General features: G+C 47.9%; 1 protein-coding gene across 2 annotated transcripts in view; it reads left to right on the forward strand.

The window, feature by feature from the left end:
* pcdh17 (protocadherin 17) overlaps positions 1 to 19,008 on the forward strand; it is a 76,528-nt gene that overhangs the window by 47,863 nt on the left and 9,657 nt on the right. The window contains exon 4 of one of the 2 annotated variants that reach the window (XM_056278938.1): positions 9,539 to 9,546. The exons of the other annotated variant lie outside the window; for it this stretch is intronic. Within the exon in view, the coding sequence (XP_056134913.1) occupies positions 9,539 to 9,546 (8 nt within the window). The remainder of the gene's footprint in view (positions 1 to 9,538; positions 9,547 to 19,008) is intronic. 2 annotated transcript variants of the gene reach the window in all.

The following is a 19,008-nucleotide window of genomic DNA, read 5'->3' on the forward strand; positions in this document are numbered from 1 at the left end:
TTAGTGCCCCGGGGTATTGTTTCTCCTTGTTGCACTTCATCAAGGGCCAGGGAGATAAACGAGTCTTGCCTCTCTGCAAGGCGTGGAGACCTCCCCTCTGCTCGACCATGAGTAGCGGCCCACCCCTCCGTCCGCGCTCTGCACAGAAACACATAATGGGCGCTGTAACACGGGCGATGTAAGACACCATAAAATGCATAGAAAACAAGGGAGACTGGTCGTGTAACTGTTGAGGGCAGGATGAAAAGAAGATGAATAATGGAAACCAAAAAGGGGGCGGGAGGAGGGGGGGGGGGCGGCACGGATGAAATGGCTGAGAAGAAACAGAGCAGGACAGGTGGGGTTGAAGTGCAAGAGTAAGACAAAGGATAAGCGATGCAAAGCGTGAGCTCATAAACGACTACACGGAAAAATGGAGCACGCTGAGAGCAAAAGTAAACATAAACAAGACTGCAAGAAAGGGAGGAGGGCAGGAATAATAATAAAAAACAAAAAACAACCCCGTTACAGTCAATACAGGGCCAAATGACATGGTGGAGAACCACGAAGGAGTTGGACAGGTGTATATAGTAGTATATATGTATGTATGTATGGCTGGATGGATGGAGAGGAGTGGGGCAGCCGGCTGACTCCATGGGAGATTGGCTTCAGTAATGATGCTTCAGCGGCATGGTGCCATGCTCCCTGCAGCTAACGAGCCCACTTCAGGTCGAGTCATAATCAAAGAAAAAGCTGTTTCTTTAAGCATGTGCAAGCATACACACACACACACACATGCTGCGCTTGCCATGTATGGAATGCATAAATACATTTCCATTGAGCACCAACCCCTAAAGCTGTGGTTATTGGCCTTATCACGTTCACACACCAGCCATTATGGTAATAGCGCTCGGTGTTTGCTGTGGCGATAGCGGTAGATGCGAGACTGACAGCCGTATGAAATTCCTGGAAAATCTCTGTTTCTGTGTGTGGAACGGTAGTTCTCACCACATCATATGCCGAGTGTGTTTAGTGTGTTGGGGGGGGGGGGCGGCGTGTGTGTTTGTATCTCTTTGTGATGATGTGTGGACTGTGACTGGGAGTGTTTTTCTCCGATAACCCCAGTTTGTTACTTTTTGATCCTGGTAAATTAAGATAAGGGGCTCGGTTAATTAAACTGTCACATGGCAATACCTTGAGGAATTGCGGGGCCAACGCAGCTTTAATTGGGTGGCTGCTATTGTCCCAGCGATGCCTCCCTTCTCAGTAAAGCATTCCCGCAGAGAAAAGCAACCTCCTGGCTGTTGGTACTTTGAAGCAAGGGATGGGAGGAGTGGAAAGAGCCGGGGAGAAACGTACACTGGAGTTGGGAGGGGAGGAGCAGGGAGGTGAAGGTGATGGTATCTCAAATAGGCAAGAGGATGGAGATCGTGGAACTTGTAGGAAGCGATCTTATGTAGCACCCTCGACCCACATATATGTGTCTAGGCCCCCGTAGGGAACCTTGACTCTTACACCTTGGCCCTCTGACCCCCCCCCCCTTCCTTCGCTGGGGGGGGGGGACTTCCAACCTAGTTTACTGTGTCCTTTCCTATAGTACTGCAAAAGTTACCAATGACAACTCCAGCTCTGAAACAAAAAGGGAAATGCTAGTGCAGCCTTAGCAATGCAACGAGCAAACAGCACGGAGAGACTGAGAGTTATACCAAAACAAAAAAACAACTCATTTCTAAAGCAAAACGCAATTCCTCCTTACGGATGATCACATCATCGCACAAGCTGTGTGTGCAATTCGGCGTAATAGGGTGACAATGGGCCGGGGTGCAAAACTACATGCAAAATGCATGGTAGATTTGCACCCTCCTACCACACAAAACCAACAGAATTACACGTAAGCCTACAAATCATGACAACACACACAGCCAGGCAAGTATTAGCAACAGACACTTCAGAACCATGGACAGTGAACAATAATATTTTAAGATTGGCCTTTTAATATATATATATATATATATATATGTGTGTGTGTGTGTGTGTGTGTGTGTGTGTGTGTGTGTGTGTTACGGTAAGTGTGCATAACAACCTCTGAATCGGTGAATTTACAGATCGACCGATAATTCCGCATAATGACCATTTTCTCAAGTAAACCTTAACATATGTATGTACACAAAACAGTGGCGGCAGCAGTCAGAATAAAATTAGTTGCATTTTTTTTTATGATTTTAATTAATTTACCAAATTAAGCTCTGGTGTAGCTCTTCCTTAACCAATTAACTCCAGCTTTTCATTAAAAGTTCATCTTGAATAACATGTCCTCATCACTAGCGGTAATGTTACTCACGGCTTCCATCGTCAATCAACAGGCTAGCTAGCTAGCTAGCTAGCTAATCAGTTTTTTTTGTTTTTGTTCTGTTTTTTTGCTAGCTTGTGATTCATGTACCCCCGCAGCAGACGGAACTTACCATAAAGTTAGCGAAAACAAAGCCCACCGATTTAGAGGGATGATATGATTGGCCAATTTTACTGTCATTTGAAATTACTCTCTCATTGAGTTACTATCGCTCGGACCTCAGTAAAATTATAGCTGGACCACCAATCACAGAGCTGAAAGTATGGCAGCTTCTTCCTAGCAACTGCAGAGGCAGCAAAATTCTGATAGGGAGACAAAGGCGTGTCTTTCATTTAACCCTTTACATGCCAACACAAACTGAACAGACAGGTCTGAGGGGTTTATTTGCTCAGAAACTTTTTGTTTAGATATTGGTTGTCAAATTATGAAGTGATAAGATAAAATTAGAACTGATGACCTTTTAAATATTATTTTTTTTAGGATATCTTAGGCCTTCTCTGAGGGCCTAGAGGGCCCTGACGGTTCCCCTCTGCTAAGCCCTCCCCTATACTATAACGAACCCAGACCTGGCTTAAGGAGACCGGATGAATGATAATGATATCTTTAGAGATATGCCTGGGAAGGTTCAGTGAGATAAGGTGAGAATCAGGTTAGACCCCAGATTAGGGGAGTTTGAGTGCCTGTTAGAAAATGTTTGAATGTGGGTTTTTATGTGAGCTGTATCCTTCTGGAGAAATCTCTCTGTTACATCAGTTTGTGAGGCGGATCTGCATGGCCCTGTGGACGTTGTCAGCAGACTCGAGCTGAATCTGTAATTAACAGCGGCCAATTAGCGGTCGACCTCAGCACAGCACCTCAGACCGCAACAAAGATCCATTATAGAGATTTGGAAGACTTGCAGTGTAAACAACTATGTGTGAGAGAGCTTCCTACAGTGCATAGGGGCGTTTGCATGTTCCCTTTTGAAATGCGCACTGGCGAGGTTAAAATTCACAGCACGGTGCGGTGGACGGTGCGGTGGACGGCGGGGCATAATCAGGATGTTTAGGTGCGGTTTCTGTGATGTGTATTAAACAGGAGAAATTATTTAGGGGGATAAATGAACCTCAGTTTTAATAGTCCATGCAAATAGGTCTACATTTGATGTTTTCTTTGTTTTCTTTTTCTTCCAAAAAAAAGAAAAAGCATTCATGGGTTTGGATGGTCCTAGACCAATTCTTGAAATGAGCAACTCTTAAAATGGTAAAATGGTAAATAATTCAGTTACCCATTGTTGGAGGCCTCATATAGGACGCACGCCAACAGCAACTGTATCTGATACACTCTTACAGATAATTAAATAACACTGGGAAAGATGTGATATGACGCACACATGAGCAACAGCGCAGGCCTGTGGCTTCGCCGTCTCGTGCTTGGTGAAGTGTCCGGGGTCCTCCCTAATGTGGCCTGCATCCTGTGACGATCCCTAGAAAACAGTTGTCCATCTGTCTCTGAAGGTGATCAAAATCCGCCGTGATTAAAAAGTGGTAAATCTGAGCGATCGGCCTCTTCCCCCTCCGGCCCGCTGTCCCCCGTCCTGCTTCTGATCCCCTCCCAAGTGAGGATAAAGGAGGATGAAGTTTTGAGCCTGGGGATAATCTAGTTCCCTAGATTGTGATAATGCTGCTCAGGATGAGCAAGGGGATGAGAGTGTATTTGTGTGTATGTGTTCAGACGTGTGCATGTGTGCAAGTGTGCACGTGCACGAAAAGTGCGTGCATTTACACTGGCAAGAGGAGATGCAGGGAATAAGGAGGGAGCCACAGAGTGTGTGCTAGAGACATATTCTTTTACTGCCACGGTATCTAGGCAACCGCATCAGAATTCCAGGCGTCAAACAACAGGTGACTGCCACCATCATCTGATTCCACTCTGAAGCGGCTCCGACTTGCTGCTGTATGACCATCTCACCCCAAGTATGGATATGATTTTTAATATCCTTTGACAAACTCTACTAAGAGGTCTGGTTTTTATTAAAGACCCCGGCCAGCGCAAATGGAGTGATAAGCATTCAACAAGGTTGCTCATTTTAATTATGATTAGACACACACATGCATACACGCATGCACTAAAAATTCACATTTCTGACAAAATGTGTGATTTTTTTTGTTGTTTTGTTTGGAAAACCGTCAATTTTCCCAGTTCTGAGAGAAACGGTAAAGCCGGCAACTCAAGGACGAGCGAGCTGAGTTGCACGCGACGCTTGGTTGGGAACAGAGCAGCTGGACAGCAGCCTAAATTGTTTTGTTAGCTAAAAAGTTAGCTTCGCTGTTAACAGCAGAACAGGAAGTTGAATCTGTGAGCCCTGTGTGATGGCTGACATGTTATCATGCAATGCTTTTTTCTTACCAAGCGAGGTACGATTTTAAATTAGCGTTATACAGCTCGGGAAACTCAAGAGGCACTGAAGCTGCATTCGAGTAGTGCCGGATTTATGGTCTAACATGAGTTTCCGACCAGGAAGTGCCATGTGGACACCTTTTTATATAGCACATGGTCAGAGTCAGAGAAATCAGAATTCTGGATGCACTATGATTTGGCCGAGTTGTGACCTAACCGCTCTTTCCAGTATGGTGGGATGTGGAGAGTCATACGTGAACACTAAGAAATGTAATGAAGTAAAGCCAAAAATGAACCAGAAGCAGAAATTGGAAGAAAAAAAATGGATGGACATTCCCTTGATAACTACAAAGTCAGTAGGAGCAAGATGGAGTACCTATGCACGAACGAGAGGGAGGGCAGTGGACTGGTGAGGATGCAAGGAGTAGAGGTGACGAAGGCGTATGAGTTTAAATACGTGGGGTCAACTGTCCAAAGTAGCGGGGAGTGCAGGAGAGAGGTGAAGAAGAGAGTGCAGGCAGGGTGGAGTGGGTGGAGAAGAGTGTCAGGAGTGATTTGCGACAGAAGGGTATCAGCAAGAGTTAAAGGGAAGGTTTACAAGATGGTTGTGAGACCAGCTATGTTGTATGGTTTGGAGACAGTGGCACTGACGAAAAGACAGGAGGAGGAGCTGGAGGTGGCGGAGGTGAAGATGCTAAGATTTTCACTGGGAGTAACGAAGAAGGACAGGATTAGGAACGAGTATATTAGAGGGACCGCTCAGGTTGGACAGTTTGGAGACAAAGCAAGAGAGGCAAGTTTGAGATGGCTTGGACATATGTGGAGGAGAGATGCTGGGTATACTGGGAGAAGGATGCTGAATATGGAGCTGCCAGGGAAGAGGAGAAGAGGAAGGCCAAAGAGGAGGTTTATGGATGTGGTGAGGGAGGACATGCAGGTGGCCGGCGTGACAGGAAGATGCAGAGGACAGGAAGAGATGGAAACAGACGACCCGCTGTGGCGCCCCCTAACGGGAGCAGCTGAAAGTAGTAGTAGTAGATTCCCGGGATAACTACAGCATTCAATTTCCTGTAGAAGCCACACGTCCGAATCCGAATCATGTTTATCGGCCTTGTAGGTTTGCACGTACATGGAATTTGACTCCGGTTTCGTGGCTCTGTCAGTGTACCTCCAGCAGAAACTCACCTCCATCTTTCCTCCGGTTTTCCAACCCGAAAGCGGCTGGCTCGGACGGCTGGCTCGGACGGCTGGCTCGGACGGCTGGCTCGGACGGCTGGCTCGGACGGCTGGCTTCTGGCCTATTCCCAACGTGGAGAAACGTGTGACCCAACATGACTTGAATGTGGGGTTTGTGTTAGTTTCTCGTCCATGTGTGAGCAAGAGCCTTTTGTGTCACACGAAGCTGTAATCTGATTGGACGGGGGCTTGAAGCGTCAACAGCAAACGGGGTCGAAGTTCAAATAGTTCCGAATTTTGAGTGTCGTGGCAAAGCGAAAACCCCGAGCAGTCTGCGCCGCCCGAGGTAGCTGTGCCGGCAGGTTGGGTGCCACCGCTTTGGCCATGGGGAACGCAGCCGTTTGTGTGCTCGTTTTATGTTACAGGTTTAGTTGTGTATCTGTGCCATCACCAGATACTTGAGGCTTGAATATTCATACTTGTTTAGACTCTGGGATTGAGGGAGGGTCTACATAGACGTCCTCTCATAAACGACCGCTTGACCGTAACCCTAAACTGTAATTGTGGTTGTTCAACGAAAATCCACTTTTGCATATATGCATTACACAAAAGTGGAGAATTTTATTTTATTTATTTTTTTGCCCCCTTTTTCTCCCCAGTTGTATACGACCAATTGCCCCACTCTCCTGAGCTGTCCCGGTCACTGCTCCACCCTCTCTGCTGCAGACTACCACATGCCTCCTCTGATACATGAGGAGTCGCCAGCCGCCTCTTTTCACCTGACGGTGAGGAGTTTCACCAGGGGGACGTAGCGTGTGGAAAGATCACGCTGTTCCCCCCAGTACCCCCGAACAAGCTCCCCGATCAACCAGAGGAGTCGCCAGCCGCCTCTTTTCACCTGACGGTGAGGAGTTTCGCCAGGGGGACGTAGCGTGTGGAAAGATCACGCTGTTCCCCCCAGTACCCCCGAACAGGCTCCCCGATCAACCAGAGGAGGCGCTAGCGCATCGACCAGGACACATAGCCGCATCCGGCTTCCCACCCGCAGACATGTGTTTCCAAGACACAGACGTCACCGAGCACAGCTTGAAAAAGATAAAAGAGTTGAGTGGGACAAAGGGAAATCAGCTGTTGGACAGGGTCTTCAAGGCTCCATCGGGCTTTAAGGACCTTTAATTTTGATACCAGGAGAACCCGCTCGCGGTTCGTAGCGTATGAAACAACAGGAATGTTGTCGTCTGTGGAAATGAGCATCTGCTCTGTGGCTCTGGAGGCAGTTGGCGGCGTGGCGGCGTGGCAAGCCTCTGCGGCGCTCTCACGTCCAGTTAGGAGCCTCACGCCGTCCCACACGATTTCGTCCCGGCGTCGTCCGGGTCCGGTGCCGGTGTCCAGCTGTTTCATCAACACGACAAGTGGTTCTGGAATCCTCCTCATTGCTCACTGGCCAATCGCAAGCACACCGCAATGCTGTCAACCAGCATTTTCCACCCAGTGGCTCGCATCCCCCTCCTGCCCGCACAGCCCGGGCAGGAGGGGGATGCCGGAGGAGGGGGTGGGAGGTGGTGGGGGGGGGGGTGAGCATAGGAAGGCTGGGCATCGGAGTGGAAAGGCGGTCGGGGTTGGGATTAGGCTGTCTTCCACTCTGTTGAGATTAAAATAAAAGATAGAATTATTGCGAGTTTTCCAATTTTCTCTTATTCTCCTCAAAATGCATCAGAGGAGAGAGAGCTCCGCCTCACCAGCACAACTCACATCCCTGCCATTTGCATGCAATCATTTGGGCTTGTAGGCAGTAACTCGCACTTTGTGTGCGTTTATGCATGAGTGTGTGTGTGTTTGTGTGTGTATATCTATTTGATATAAGGCAAAGCAAAGTTGTATTATATATATATATATATATATATACAGATACAGGAAACAAAGTTTAATACATTGCAGTACAGGCCTGTATATATGTGTGTGTGTGTGTGTGTGTGTATATATATATATATATGTGTGTGTGTGTGTGTGTGAAAACAGTGCCGTGCAGTGTGCAGGAGTTTAAAGAGCGTTTTGGAAATCTAAACTGCCTTAACTTACATTTTTTTCCTTCCAGTATCATGAATACTTGAGTATCTGATGACCTAAATATTTTGAAACGATAAAAAAAAAAATGTTTTACACCGACTCCCTCCCTTGACTACCAGCCTACAACAGAAGTATACCCTGTTGCAGCATGCCGTGGACACACTACTCTAGAGAATGTGCTGGAATGAGTATACTCTGCAATGCAGTGTCTCACTAGCCTGGGTTGAGACTCTTATCAAGCAGCATTGAGATAGTGCGTGTGTGTGTGTGTGTGTGTGTGTGCGTGTTAGCATATGCAATTGTGCATGAGTGTGCATGAGTGTATGTGTGCGTGTGTGTGTGTGTGTGTGTGTGTGTGTTAGCATATGCAATTGTGCATGAGTGTGCATGAGTGTATGTGTGTGTGTGTGCATGTGTCTTTGTGTGGCTTTGTGTTTATGCGTGTGTGTTTGCACGTGCACACGTGCATGAATGTGTGTGTCACATATGCACATACTCGCTGTGTGTGCGCATGTGTGTGTGTGTGTGCATGTGTCCAGGCCCCTCTGGACTCCATTAATCCCAAATCTAACAGACTTACTGCAGAGGCAGCCTTTGATCTGTGCAGAATCCCTCTCCGGAATATGGGATGCCGCTGCGTTCACAATATATACACTTCCCCTCTTTTCGTCGAGAAGATATTGTTTTGTGTATTTGCCCCCCCCCCACCCCAACACCCCCCCACCCCACCCCCGCGATGCCAGTGAGCTTGTCCAGCAGGACAGCCGGCTGCCGCGTTTCGAGTTTGTTTACAAGTCAGGTGTATTTTCGCCAGTTTTCTGATCTGTGATTTTACATCTCTGAGCCGGTATAATCCCTTTCTTATCACGTGTAAGCCCTCTAATCTTTGACCCTAATCTGAGACCGGCCCACGGTACGGGACGCCGTGGATCCAGGAAAGGTTATTTTTCTCACCTTCACTATTCAATGCATATATTTCTCGGTAAGACGCGAGCTCGGCGGCCTCCGGGTTGTTATTTCCTCGGGAGCTTAGTTGGGCTGGTATTTATTGCCCTATATTCATTATATGTGTTTATATTGCGGTGGCCCGGACTTGAACCCCGGCCCGTTTCGGAGCCTCGCAAAAAAAAAAACAGAACCCCCCCCCCCCCCCCGCCGCCGGTCTCGAGAGTGAAACAAATGGAGAGGCAAAGAAAGTATAAATTAGATAGCGAGATGGAAAACACATTTTCTATTTGAAACGATTATCCCCCCCTGATGGACAGACTAATAGACCCTTATTGCATTTCCGTCAAAGAGTTTCTTTTAATCTAATCATACTTATATGAACAGCCGCGCGCCAGAGCGCTAGCGCGTGCGCGCGCAATTACCCGTACGGCGAGTACACAAGCTAATGGCGTCTAGACGGCGAACACCAATTTGGCTGGGGGCGCGGGAGGAGCGTCGATGCTAACGCGATGCTCTGAAACATGAGGCGGGCCCCCTCGGTCCGGGATGGAGGGGAAGATAGGGATGATGGACAGATGGGATAGGAAGGGGGGGGCGGTAGGTAGGTAGGTGCCGTGGCAACAGAGGAGAGGCTGGCAGAGCCGGCGGTGGCTAATACATCCAAAGTGTGTCAGTTAGTTCTCTAAATGTGTTAGGCCCCGGGGCAGAGAAAGCCAACACCATCGACCCAGCCTACCTCCCTCCACTTAGCCTCCGCTCGACGCAGTCGATATCCTGAGGGGCGCTACACAACTGTTCATTGGCACAATTGATCAAATGCCTCCGTGCTAAAGTGTACTGTTTTCTCGTTGCGCGCACGACTCTCGTGAGGAGATAAATCTGCAGGGGATGCGCCGCTTTGTGTAGCGTTCGACGTCGTGTTTTCTGCCTCGTGTTGTCGTTATTTCTGTGGGCTGTTGTGTTACAGCAGGCGCCGGGCGGGTTGGGTTAGGCACCCTCGGTGTACTCGCAACCCGAGGCGGGACGTTTACACCAAAGGGGGGGGGGGGCGGGCGGCACGGCTCAGGAGGTAGAGCGGGTGGTCTCGTCATGGGAAGGTCCCCGGCTCCTCTCAGAGAGCGTGCCAAAGTGTCCTTGAGCAAAACACCGAACCCCCTTAACTGCCCCTGATCAGCAGGTTGGCATGGTAGCCTCCGCCGTCGGTGTGTGAATGTGGCATATAAATACAGTCCGTTTACCATATATGGGCGTGTATGAATGTGGCGTATAACCATATAAATACAGTCCGTTCACCATATATGGGCGTGTATGAATGTGGCGTATATCCTTATAAATACAGTCCGTTTACCATATATGGGTGTGTATGAATGTGGCGTATAACCATATAAATGCAGTCCGTTTACCATATATGGGCGTGTATGAATGTGGCGTATAACCATATAAATACAGTCCGTTTACCATATATGGGCGTGTATGAATGTGGCGTATAACCTTATAAATACAGTCCGTTTACCATATATGGGCGTGTATGAATGTGGCGTATAACCTTATAAATACAGTCCGTTTACCATATATGGGCGTGTATGAATGTGGCGTATAACCTTATAAATACAGTCCGTTTACCATTTTCCACCTGTCTTCAAACTTTCTTCAACACAAAGTCGTGGTTATCTCATATATATATATATATATATATATGTAGCCTCATCGCTTTCCTACATTGTGTTTTTCAGTGTTGCAGAGGTGTATCATGCTGAGGTCAAAGGTCAGGAGCAGCCCGGTACCATGTGGCCGATTAGCATCACAAATCTCTGTGCTGGGTTTCACTTCCAGCTCCTCCTGACCCGGTGCAGCTAACCCGTGTCTAGTGAGTTGGACGCGCTGTTTGAAGCCGTTAGGGTGGAGGGGTGTACTGTACATGAAGCCTGTGTGAAGCCGTTAGGGTGGAGGGGTGTACTGTACATGAAGCCTGTGTGAAGCCGTTAGGGTGGAGGGGTGTACTGTACATGAAGCCTATGTGAAGCCGTTAGGGCGAGGGATGTACTGTACATGAAGCCTGTGTGAAGCCGTTAGGGTGGAGGGATGTACTGTACATGAAGCCTGTGTGAAGCCGTTAGGGTGGAGGGATGTACTGTACATGAAGCCTGTGTGAAGCCGTTAGGGTGGAGGGATGTACTGTACATGAAGCCTGTGTGAAGCCGTTAGGGTGGAGGGGTGTACTGTACATGAAGCCTGTGTGAAGCCGTTAGGGTGGAGGGGTGTACTGTACATGAAGCCTGTGTGAAGCCGTTAGGGTGGAGGGGTGTACTGTACATTAGGACCGTGGAGTTAGACAGTCCGGGCCATTTTCAGTTCCCATTCCCTCGTCCGCAGCTTTTAAATACATGCTGGCTGTAGCTGTTGGCAAGGAGATGGGTGAAGTGTGCGGCGTGTGAGATGATGGCCGTTGCCTCCCACGGGCTGTTTTTGTGTGGCTCATCCAGGAGAAGAGGACACCAAATTAAAATCACCCAAGGTTACTGGGTGCCACGGAGCTCTGAGGCAGTAGTGACAGCAGTGTTAGGCTGTGTGTGTGTGTGTGTGTGTGTGTGCGTGCATGCACCCATGCATGTGTTTCTGTGTGTCGGTGTGTGTGTGTGTCTGTGTGTGTGCTCGTGTGCATCCGTGCATGTGTGTAGGTGTGTGTCTGTCTCTGTCTTTTGTGTGTGTGTGTGTGTGTGTTTATGCGTGCACCTGTGCATGTGTTTCCGTGTGTAGGTGTGTGTCTGTCTCTGTCTTTGTGTATGTGTTTTTTGCATGCACAGGTGCATGTTTTTTTGCGTGCACCTGTGCATGTGTTTTCGTGTGTAGGTGTGTGTCTGTCTGTCTTTGTGTGTGTGTTTTTTGCATGCACGTGTGCATGTTTTTTTTGCATGCACCTGTGCATGTGTTTCCGCGTGTATGTGTGGGTCTGTCTCTGTCTTTGTGTGTGTGTGTGTGTGTGTGTTTTGCATGCACATGTGCATGTGTTTTTGAGTGCACCTGTGCATGTGTTTCCGTGTGTAGGTGTGTGTCTGTCTCTGTCTTTGTGTGTGTGTGTGTGTGTGTGTGTGTGTGTTTTTTGCATGCACATGTGCATGGTTTTTTGTGTGCACCTGTGCATGTGTTTCCATGTGTAGGTGTGTGTGTGTCTCTGTCTTTGTGTGTGTGTTTTTTTGCATGCACATGTGCATATGTTTTTGTGCGCACCTGTGCATGTGTTTCCGAATCTAGGTGTGTGTCTCTGTGTCTGTGTATGTCTTTTTTATATGTGTGTGCATGTGTGTGCATGCACGCCTGTACTGGTGTGAGTCCCAGTTCGGTTTCTATTCAGACCGAATCAGAGGCGGTTTTTCTAATCCTGCTAAAGCAGCACACAGGGGAATGATTACTCGCACAAAGCCGCGACACCCCGAGTCATTTAAATCCAATTGTTGAGAGGCGACGCAGACGCGGAGACTGACAGCGCGAGAGGGCTGAGGGAAGGGGATCTCGTTTGGCACATGTGACGGGATTGCACCATATCTGGCACATCTCGTTATTGGATGGACGGATTGTCAGAATGAGGACTCCATTGTGCCAAATTCGCTTAGCGGTGTTTGTTTCAGGCCGCTTAGCGGGACAGGACCCGGCCCCCTCGGCCGAGCACGGGAATCCAATCACCTCGAAAATGGGTCCTGCAGGCCGCGAGGGCTGCGAGGGCCGCGAGGGCCGCGAGGGCTGCGAGGGCCGCGAGGGCCGCGGAAACTTTTGTGGCAGCATGGCTTCCGTGTGGGATTACAGCCGGATGTTTTCGTCGGGGGGGGGGGGGGGCTCTTCAAAGTGTGACTCCCAGTGGCAGTGAGGGAACGGGGTGATTTTACTCTGGTACTGCAGTAGTTGTGTGGTACTGCAGCAGTTGTGTGGTACTGCAGCAGTTGTGTGTTATTGCAGTAGTTGTGTGGTACTGCAGTAGTTGTGTGGTACTGCAGTAGTTGTGTGGTACTGCAGCAGTTGTGTGGTACTGCAGTAGTTGTGTGTTACTGCAGTAGTTGTGTGGTACTGCAGTAGTTGTGTGGTACTGCAGTAGTTGTGTGGTACTGCAGCAGTTGTGTATCTAAAACCTGGTTTTCCTCGCATGGAAACAGGGTTTGTTGTAATTAGCTGGTGAGTCAAAGATTCTCACGGCTTATCATTTTTTTTAATCCCCACTCCACCTGTCTGTCTCTCTCGCTCTCTCGCTGTCTCTCTCTCTTGCTCCGCCTCTCTGTCTCTCTCTCACTCTGCCTCTCTCTCGCGCTCGCTCTCTCACGCTGTCTCTGTCTGTCTCTCTCTCTCTCTCGCTCTTGCTCTCTCTCTCGCTCTGTCTGTCTCTCTCTCTCACTCTGCCTCTCTCTCGCTCTCTCTCTCTCTCACTCTGTCTCTGTCTGTCTCTCTCTCTCGCTCTGTCTCTGTCTGTCTCTCTCTCGCTCTTGCTCTGTCTCTCTCTCTCTCTCTCTCAAATTCAAATTGAAATTCAAATGGTTTTATTGGCATGATGTAATGATGTACATATTGCCAAGGCAAGCTTTTAAACACTGAAAAAGGCTAAACAGTAATTGGAAAACATTATTGAAAACAAACATGCTCAGCAAAGAAACAGTACAAAACAAAAGAGCAAACTGCCATCGAATATAACAGCAACAACGTGTCCGGTGACTGTCACTCACTGTGCCTCACTTTATGGCAGGCAGCAACATAGACTGCTGCTAACTTACATTCACTGTCCCTCACTTTATGGCAGGCAGCAACATAGACTGCTGCTAACTTACACTCTCTGTGCCTCACTTTATGGCAGGCAGCAACATAGACTGCTGCTAACTTACACTCACTGTGCCTCACTTTACGGCAGGCAGCAACATAGACTGCTGCTAACTTACACTCGCCGTGCCTCACTTTATGGCAAGCAGCAACATAGACTGCTGTTAACTTACATTCACTGTGCCTCACTTTATGGTAGGCAGCAACATAGACTGCTGCTAACTTACAGCTCTTTGGGTGTTCCCCTAGTAGGACTGGTAGTTTTTCTTCATCTGATAGTTTTAGAAAACCTTTTGTTTTCAGTTGGAATTGTTTAAAATGTGCTTCTCTAAGATGTTTATATTGTTCACATGTGGTGAGGAAGTGTAGCTGTGTTTCAGGCTAACCGAGGCTGCAGTGACAGCGCAGCCTTTGCTCTGCAGGCAGCAGGTTTTCCTGTGTCTCCCCTTTTCAGCAGCAAGGCTGTGCTCACTCAGTCTGTACACCGTCAAGGTTCTTTTTAGCTGTTGATCAGTCACCATGCTCAAATAATCTGCTGTGGTGTACTGTCGATTTACAGCCAGGTAACACTGCATTTTGCTCTGTGTTTTTGTTTGTGTTTGCCAATGTGTGATGTAGTTTTGTTTTAACTGTTTGGTAATTTGATTGGGTCTGACTGGTGATGTGTTCTGTTCCTGAGGTGAGTTAAGAGAGCAGGTTTGTGCTCTCAGCCTCAGGACCAGTTGGGGTAAGTGGGTTCCTATTACTGTTCAGCTCTTGGCGTTGTAGGGCTTAGTGACAATACGAGAGGGGGGTCACTTAGTTTTAGATGTGTCCAAAAGTTAATTGCCCTTTTTTTGTATTTTTATTATTAGTGGGTATTCGCCTAATTCTGCCCTGCATGCATTGTTTGTAGCTTTCCTCTGGACATGTAGGAGGATCTCACAGAACCCTGCATGCAAGGTCTCAGTGGGGTATTTATCCCATTGAGTAAAGTCAATGGGATAAAAACCCCACTGAGACAAAACAAGACTTGAGTAAAGTCTTGTTTTGTAAGTGGACCCCACACCTCACTGCCATAGAGTGCAATTGGTTCAATAACTCAATGAATTTTAACCAAATTCAAACTGGTATTTCTGTTTGTGTATTTTTTTATGGCGAGAAAGCCCGGCTTGCTTTCCCTCTCATCTCACGAACTGCTTCATTAAAATGTCCAGTTGAACTTCGTTTTAATCCAGATAGGTGTAGTGTGTGCAGTACTCTGCATGTTTTGCACCAATTGAGAATTTAGGCAGAACGTCCTGAGATCTGGATCGTTTTTGGAACATCATTATTTTGGTGTTTTTGGGGTTTACTGTCAGGGCCCAGGTCTGGCAGTAATGTTCTAGCAGATCCAGGCTCCGCTGTAGGCCATCTGCTGTGGGGGTCAGCAGAACCAGGTCATCTGCAAGGAGTGGCCATTTCACCTCCTGATAGTGGAGACTTACACCGGGGACAGAGTACTTTTCTAGTAAAGTAGCCACTTCATTAATGTAGATATTGAAGATTGCAGGGGGCTGAGGTCACAGCCCTGAGGAACACCTCGCCCTCGGTTAAAGAATTCTGTTCTTTTTTTCTTTCTTTTTTTTTTGTGCCAATTTTTATGCTGCACATATTGCCAGAATACATTGATTTAATAATATCATATCTTTTACCCCCTACACCACTCTCAGTAACTTTGCAGGACAGTCCTGCATGCCAAATAGAATCACAAGCTTTCTGCAAGTCAATAAAACAGGCACACATTTTTTTGTTTGATTTTGTGTTATATGTTTATCAATTAGGGTATGTACGGTGTAAATATGATCGGTTGCGCGGTCTCTCTCTCTCTCTCTCTCTCTCTCTCTCTCTCTCTCTCTCTCTCTCTCTCTCTCTCTCTCTCTTACTACACGCTCCCCCTTTCTTTCTAAATGGGCCAAGGCGACTTCCAAGCCGTCTCGGAGAGGAAGGAGTTGATTAAAGCTATTAACCGGCAGAAGGACAAAGTTCTGCTTTTATCTTTCTTTATCGTTTCGGTTGCTCCCTGTTTTCTCCCCCAAGATTCTTCAGTTTCAGATGTTTGTCTTCAATTTCAGATGAATATTGTTATTGTTTTTATCATTTGTTATGTGTGTGGGAATGTGCGTGTGTGTGTGTGCGATATAGACGAGGCAGTTTGCTTGACTGATATTCATTTAATTCCAGTTGTGAAAAACACGTATAGGAACAGGAAAAAGGGTGTCAGACAGCAGCCAGCTCAGCTGATGTGCGCTCCCCCACTCAGGTACAAGCTCAGTGTGAAGAGATAAAACAAAGGGCGTGCATGCAGGGTCTATTTGTGTAACTAATGAGTAAACATGCACTGAGACCAAACATGAGACTGGTGCACACAACACACAACCACACACACACACGTGCACACAAGCATCTGCTGAGTTTAGACGACGAACCACCATAAACTCCGGGTGAAAGGGGGAGGAAATAAACAAAAGAGAGGGGAAGAAGCGAGGCGGTCTTGAAGCATCCCCCTGTCACGGTGCAATCCCCCATGTCCTAATTACACCGGCTTAGAGGAAACAGAGAATTAGCCACTGATTCACCACGCTTCCCGCCTCGTCGTCTAATAAGTTTTCCTCTTTTCTCCCCGCCACCCTTTGTGCCGTCCTCCGTGTCCCATGCCCCTCTCCAGGTAGATTTAGAGAGGAAGACTGAGCCCCTCTGTCTGTCTGTCTGTCTGTCTATTCATCTGTCTGTCTGTCCATCTGTCTATTCATCTGTCTATTCATCTGTCTGTCTGTCCATCTGTCTATTCATCTGTCCATCCATCTGCCTGTCTGTCCATCTGTCTTTCTGTCTCTGTCATCTGTCTGTCTGTCCATCTGTCCGTCTATTCATCTGTCTGTCTGTCCATCTGTCTATACATCTGTCCATCCATCTGCCTGTCTGTCCGTCTGTCTTTCTGTCTCTGTCATCTGTCTGTCTGTCCATCTGTCCATCTAGCTGTCTGTCCATCTCTTTGTCCGTCTGCATGTCAGATTGTGTCTCTGGCTGTCTTTGTCCCTTCTTGTTGCTCTGTTTGCCTTTTGCATGCCATGATCCACCAGCTGAACTGCTCTACATGGAGTCCACGAAGGCAGCGTTTTTGTTTTTTCTCTTAGCATTTCTTGCATTATATATTCAGTGGTACACTCATTCCTCGGTTATTTATACATGTGTGTTGGTAATTTACATATGTGGGTGTGCATGTGGGTCTGCACATGTGTGCATCGGTGTGTTTGTGTGCATGGTTCCAGTTTTAGCTTTCATTTGATTTCAGTTAGAGTTGTCATGCTAGAGCATCACAGTCCTGTTGGTCATGTCATACTGACAGACAATTGACACGCGCCCCACTGCAGCCACTAATGCAGCGCTGATGCAGGAAACTAGCTGCAAGGATTTCTTGAGGTCAGGACTTTTAAAAAAAAAAGTATTTTCCTAACTTAAATTGTCAGTATTACAACAATCACATGAATTCAAGAAGTTCATTTTTTTATGTCAGTTAAACTCTGGGACGAATTCAGTTTTTCGCAACCTTTAATGAGAATTATAACAATGAAAAACCTGATTCATGCACCACCTTCAGTAGATGCAATGCAGCTTAGAGTGCTTCGCAGTAGGAAGATGCAAATTAAAACAATCACAAGCAGGGAAAAAAAAACCCAGTAATACTCGGTACTGAAATACTGACTTTTCATTTCATGATAAAATACTTCGGTATTCCTTTGCTGTATAATTTCATGGGAATATTTTGCCCCGTGTGTAGTGGTTGTTTCACTTTGCTCGTTGCATGGCTTCATGCTCTGGTGCGGTCCACATCTGATGTCCAGCAGAAACTCTGCCAGTCAAACACTTTTCGGGAGGTCAAAGAAGGTTGAATGGGGCGCCCGGGTGGCGTGGTGGTCTATTCTGTTGCCTGCCAACACGAGGCTCTCCGGTTCGAATCCCCGTGCTGAGACCTCCGGCTCGGTTGGGCGTCCCTCCAGACACAGTTGGCTGGGAAGCCGGATGTTGGTATGTGTCCTGGTCGCTGCACTAGCGCCTCCTCTGGCCGGACAAGGTGCCTGTTTGGGGGGAGAGGGGGGGGACTAGCGTGATCCTCCCACGCGCTACGTCCCCCCGGCGAAACTCCTCACTGTCAGGTGAAAAGAAGCGACTGGCGACCCCACATGTATGGGAGGAGGCATGTGGTAGTCTGCAGCCCTCCCCGGATCGGCAGAGGGGGCGGAGCAGCGATCCGGACGGCCCGATACAAAAAGGGGGAAACGGGAACCCCCCCCCCCCCAAAAAGAGATTGTGAGAAGGTGGAGAGTGTTGAGTTGAGGAGCGAGCTGTGTAACCAGAGGAAATGTGAATCATGTACTGTTTCTAATCCGTCACGGGTCGGGGAGCGGGTTTGAGCCTGTCTACTGGCCAAACAGTCTTCTTCGACTGGCCTTGCAACATATCTACGTTCTGTTCGTAATAAATACCCCAAGCTACTCCTCTCCGGGTGGGGGTGGGGGGTGGGGGTGGGGGGTGAAAAACCAGTGTTGTTCCACGCTTTCTATGTTCCCTGATACTGTTGTGTTTTCAAAGTGTGCGAGTGAATAATGGTCAGTCCAAATGTAAGTGAATGGGTTATTGACAAATGGGCGATGGCGAGCTCTCTGGAAAGCCGTGGTCACCCTTCACAGACGTGGCTCCAGATAAACATCGGCTTTGGCTTCTCTCAGCGCTTTTCTGCCTTGGATGTGGGTTCCCACGACCGTTTGCTGCGGTTGAACGTGTTTTTTTGTTCTCCCCCCCCCCTATTTTTTTTTTTTTGGCGGTTTGCTTTTGTTTGCTTTCTCAAGCTTTTGGTACGGTTGTTAGCAGATAACACGGGAAAAGGTGAGCTGTGTTTTCCTTTTTCACATATTTGTGTCAAGGTCATCCTCCAACAGCCCGCCGAGGCCTTCGATAACGGGAAGAATAGCACACTTCGCCTTGCATGTGGTTGATATGTAAACACACGTGGCCTCAGATGTTTTCACACACACACACACACACGGGCATAACGCGAGACTGGGATTGAATTAAAAAAATCCATATCGTTTTAGTACAGCGTGCCTTTCAGGAAGAGAGACGACAGTGTGCTCGCATATCTACTGACATTGGCAGGGTCTACACACACACACACACACACACACACACACACACTTCCGCTACTGGTGTGGGAAAATGGCGGCGTGAATGTGCATTTGCAGCGGCCTCACCCAGTACCGTCCAAGCAGTGTCTTCGTCCACGTCTGCGTCTA

Source organism: Lampris incognitus, chromosome 4 (assembly GCF_029633865.1).
Source record: "Lampris incognitus isolate fLamInc1 chromosome 4, fLamInc1.hap2, whole genome shotgun sequence".
In the NCBI taxonomy this organism is placed as follows: domain Eukaryota; kingdom Metazoa; phylum Chordata; class Actinopteri; order Lampriformes; family Lampridae; genus Lampris; species Lampris incognitus.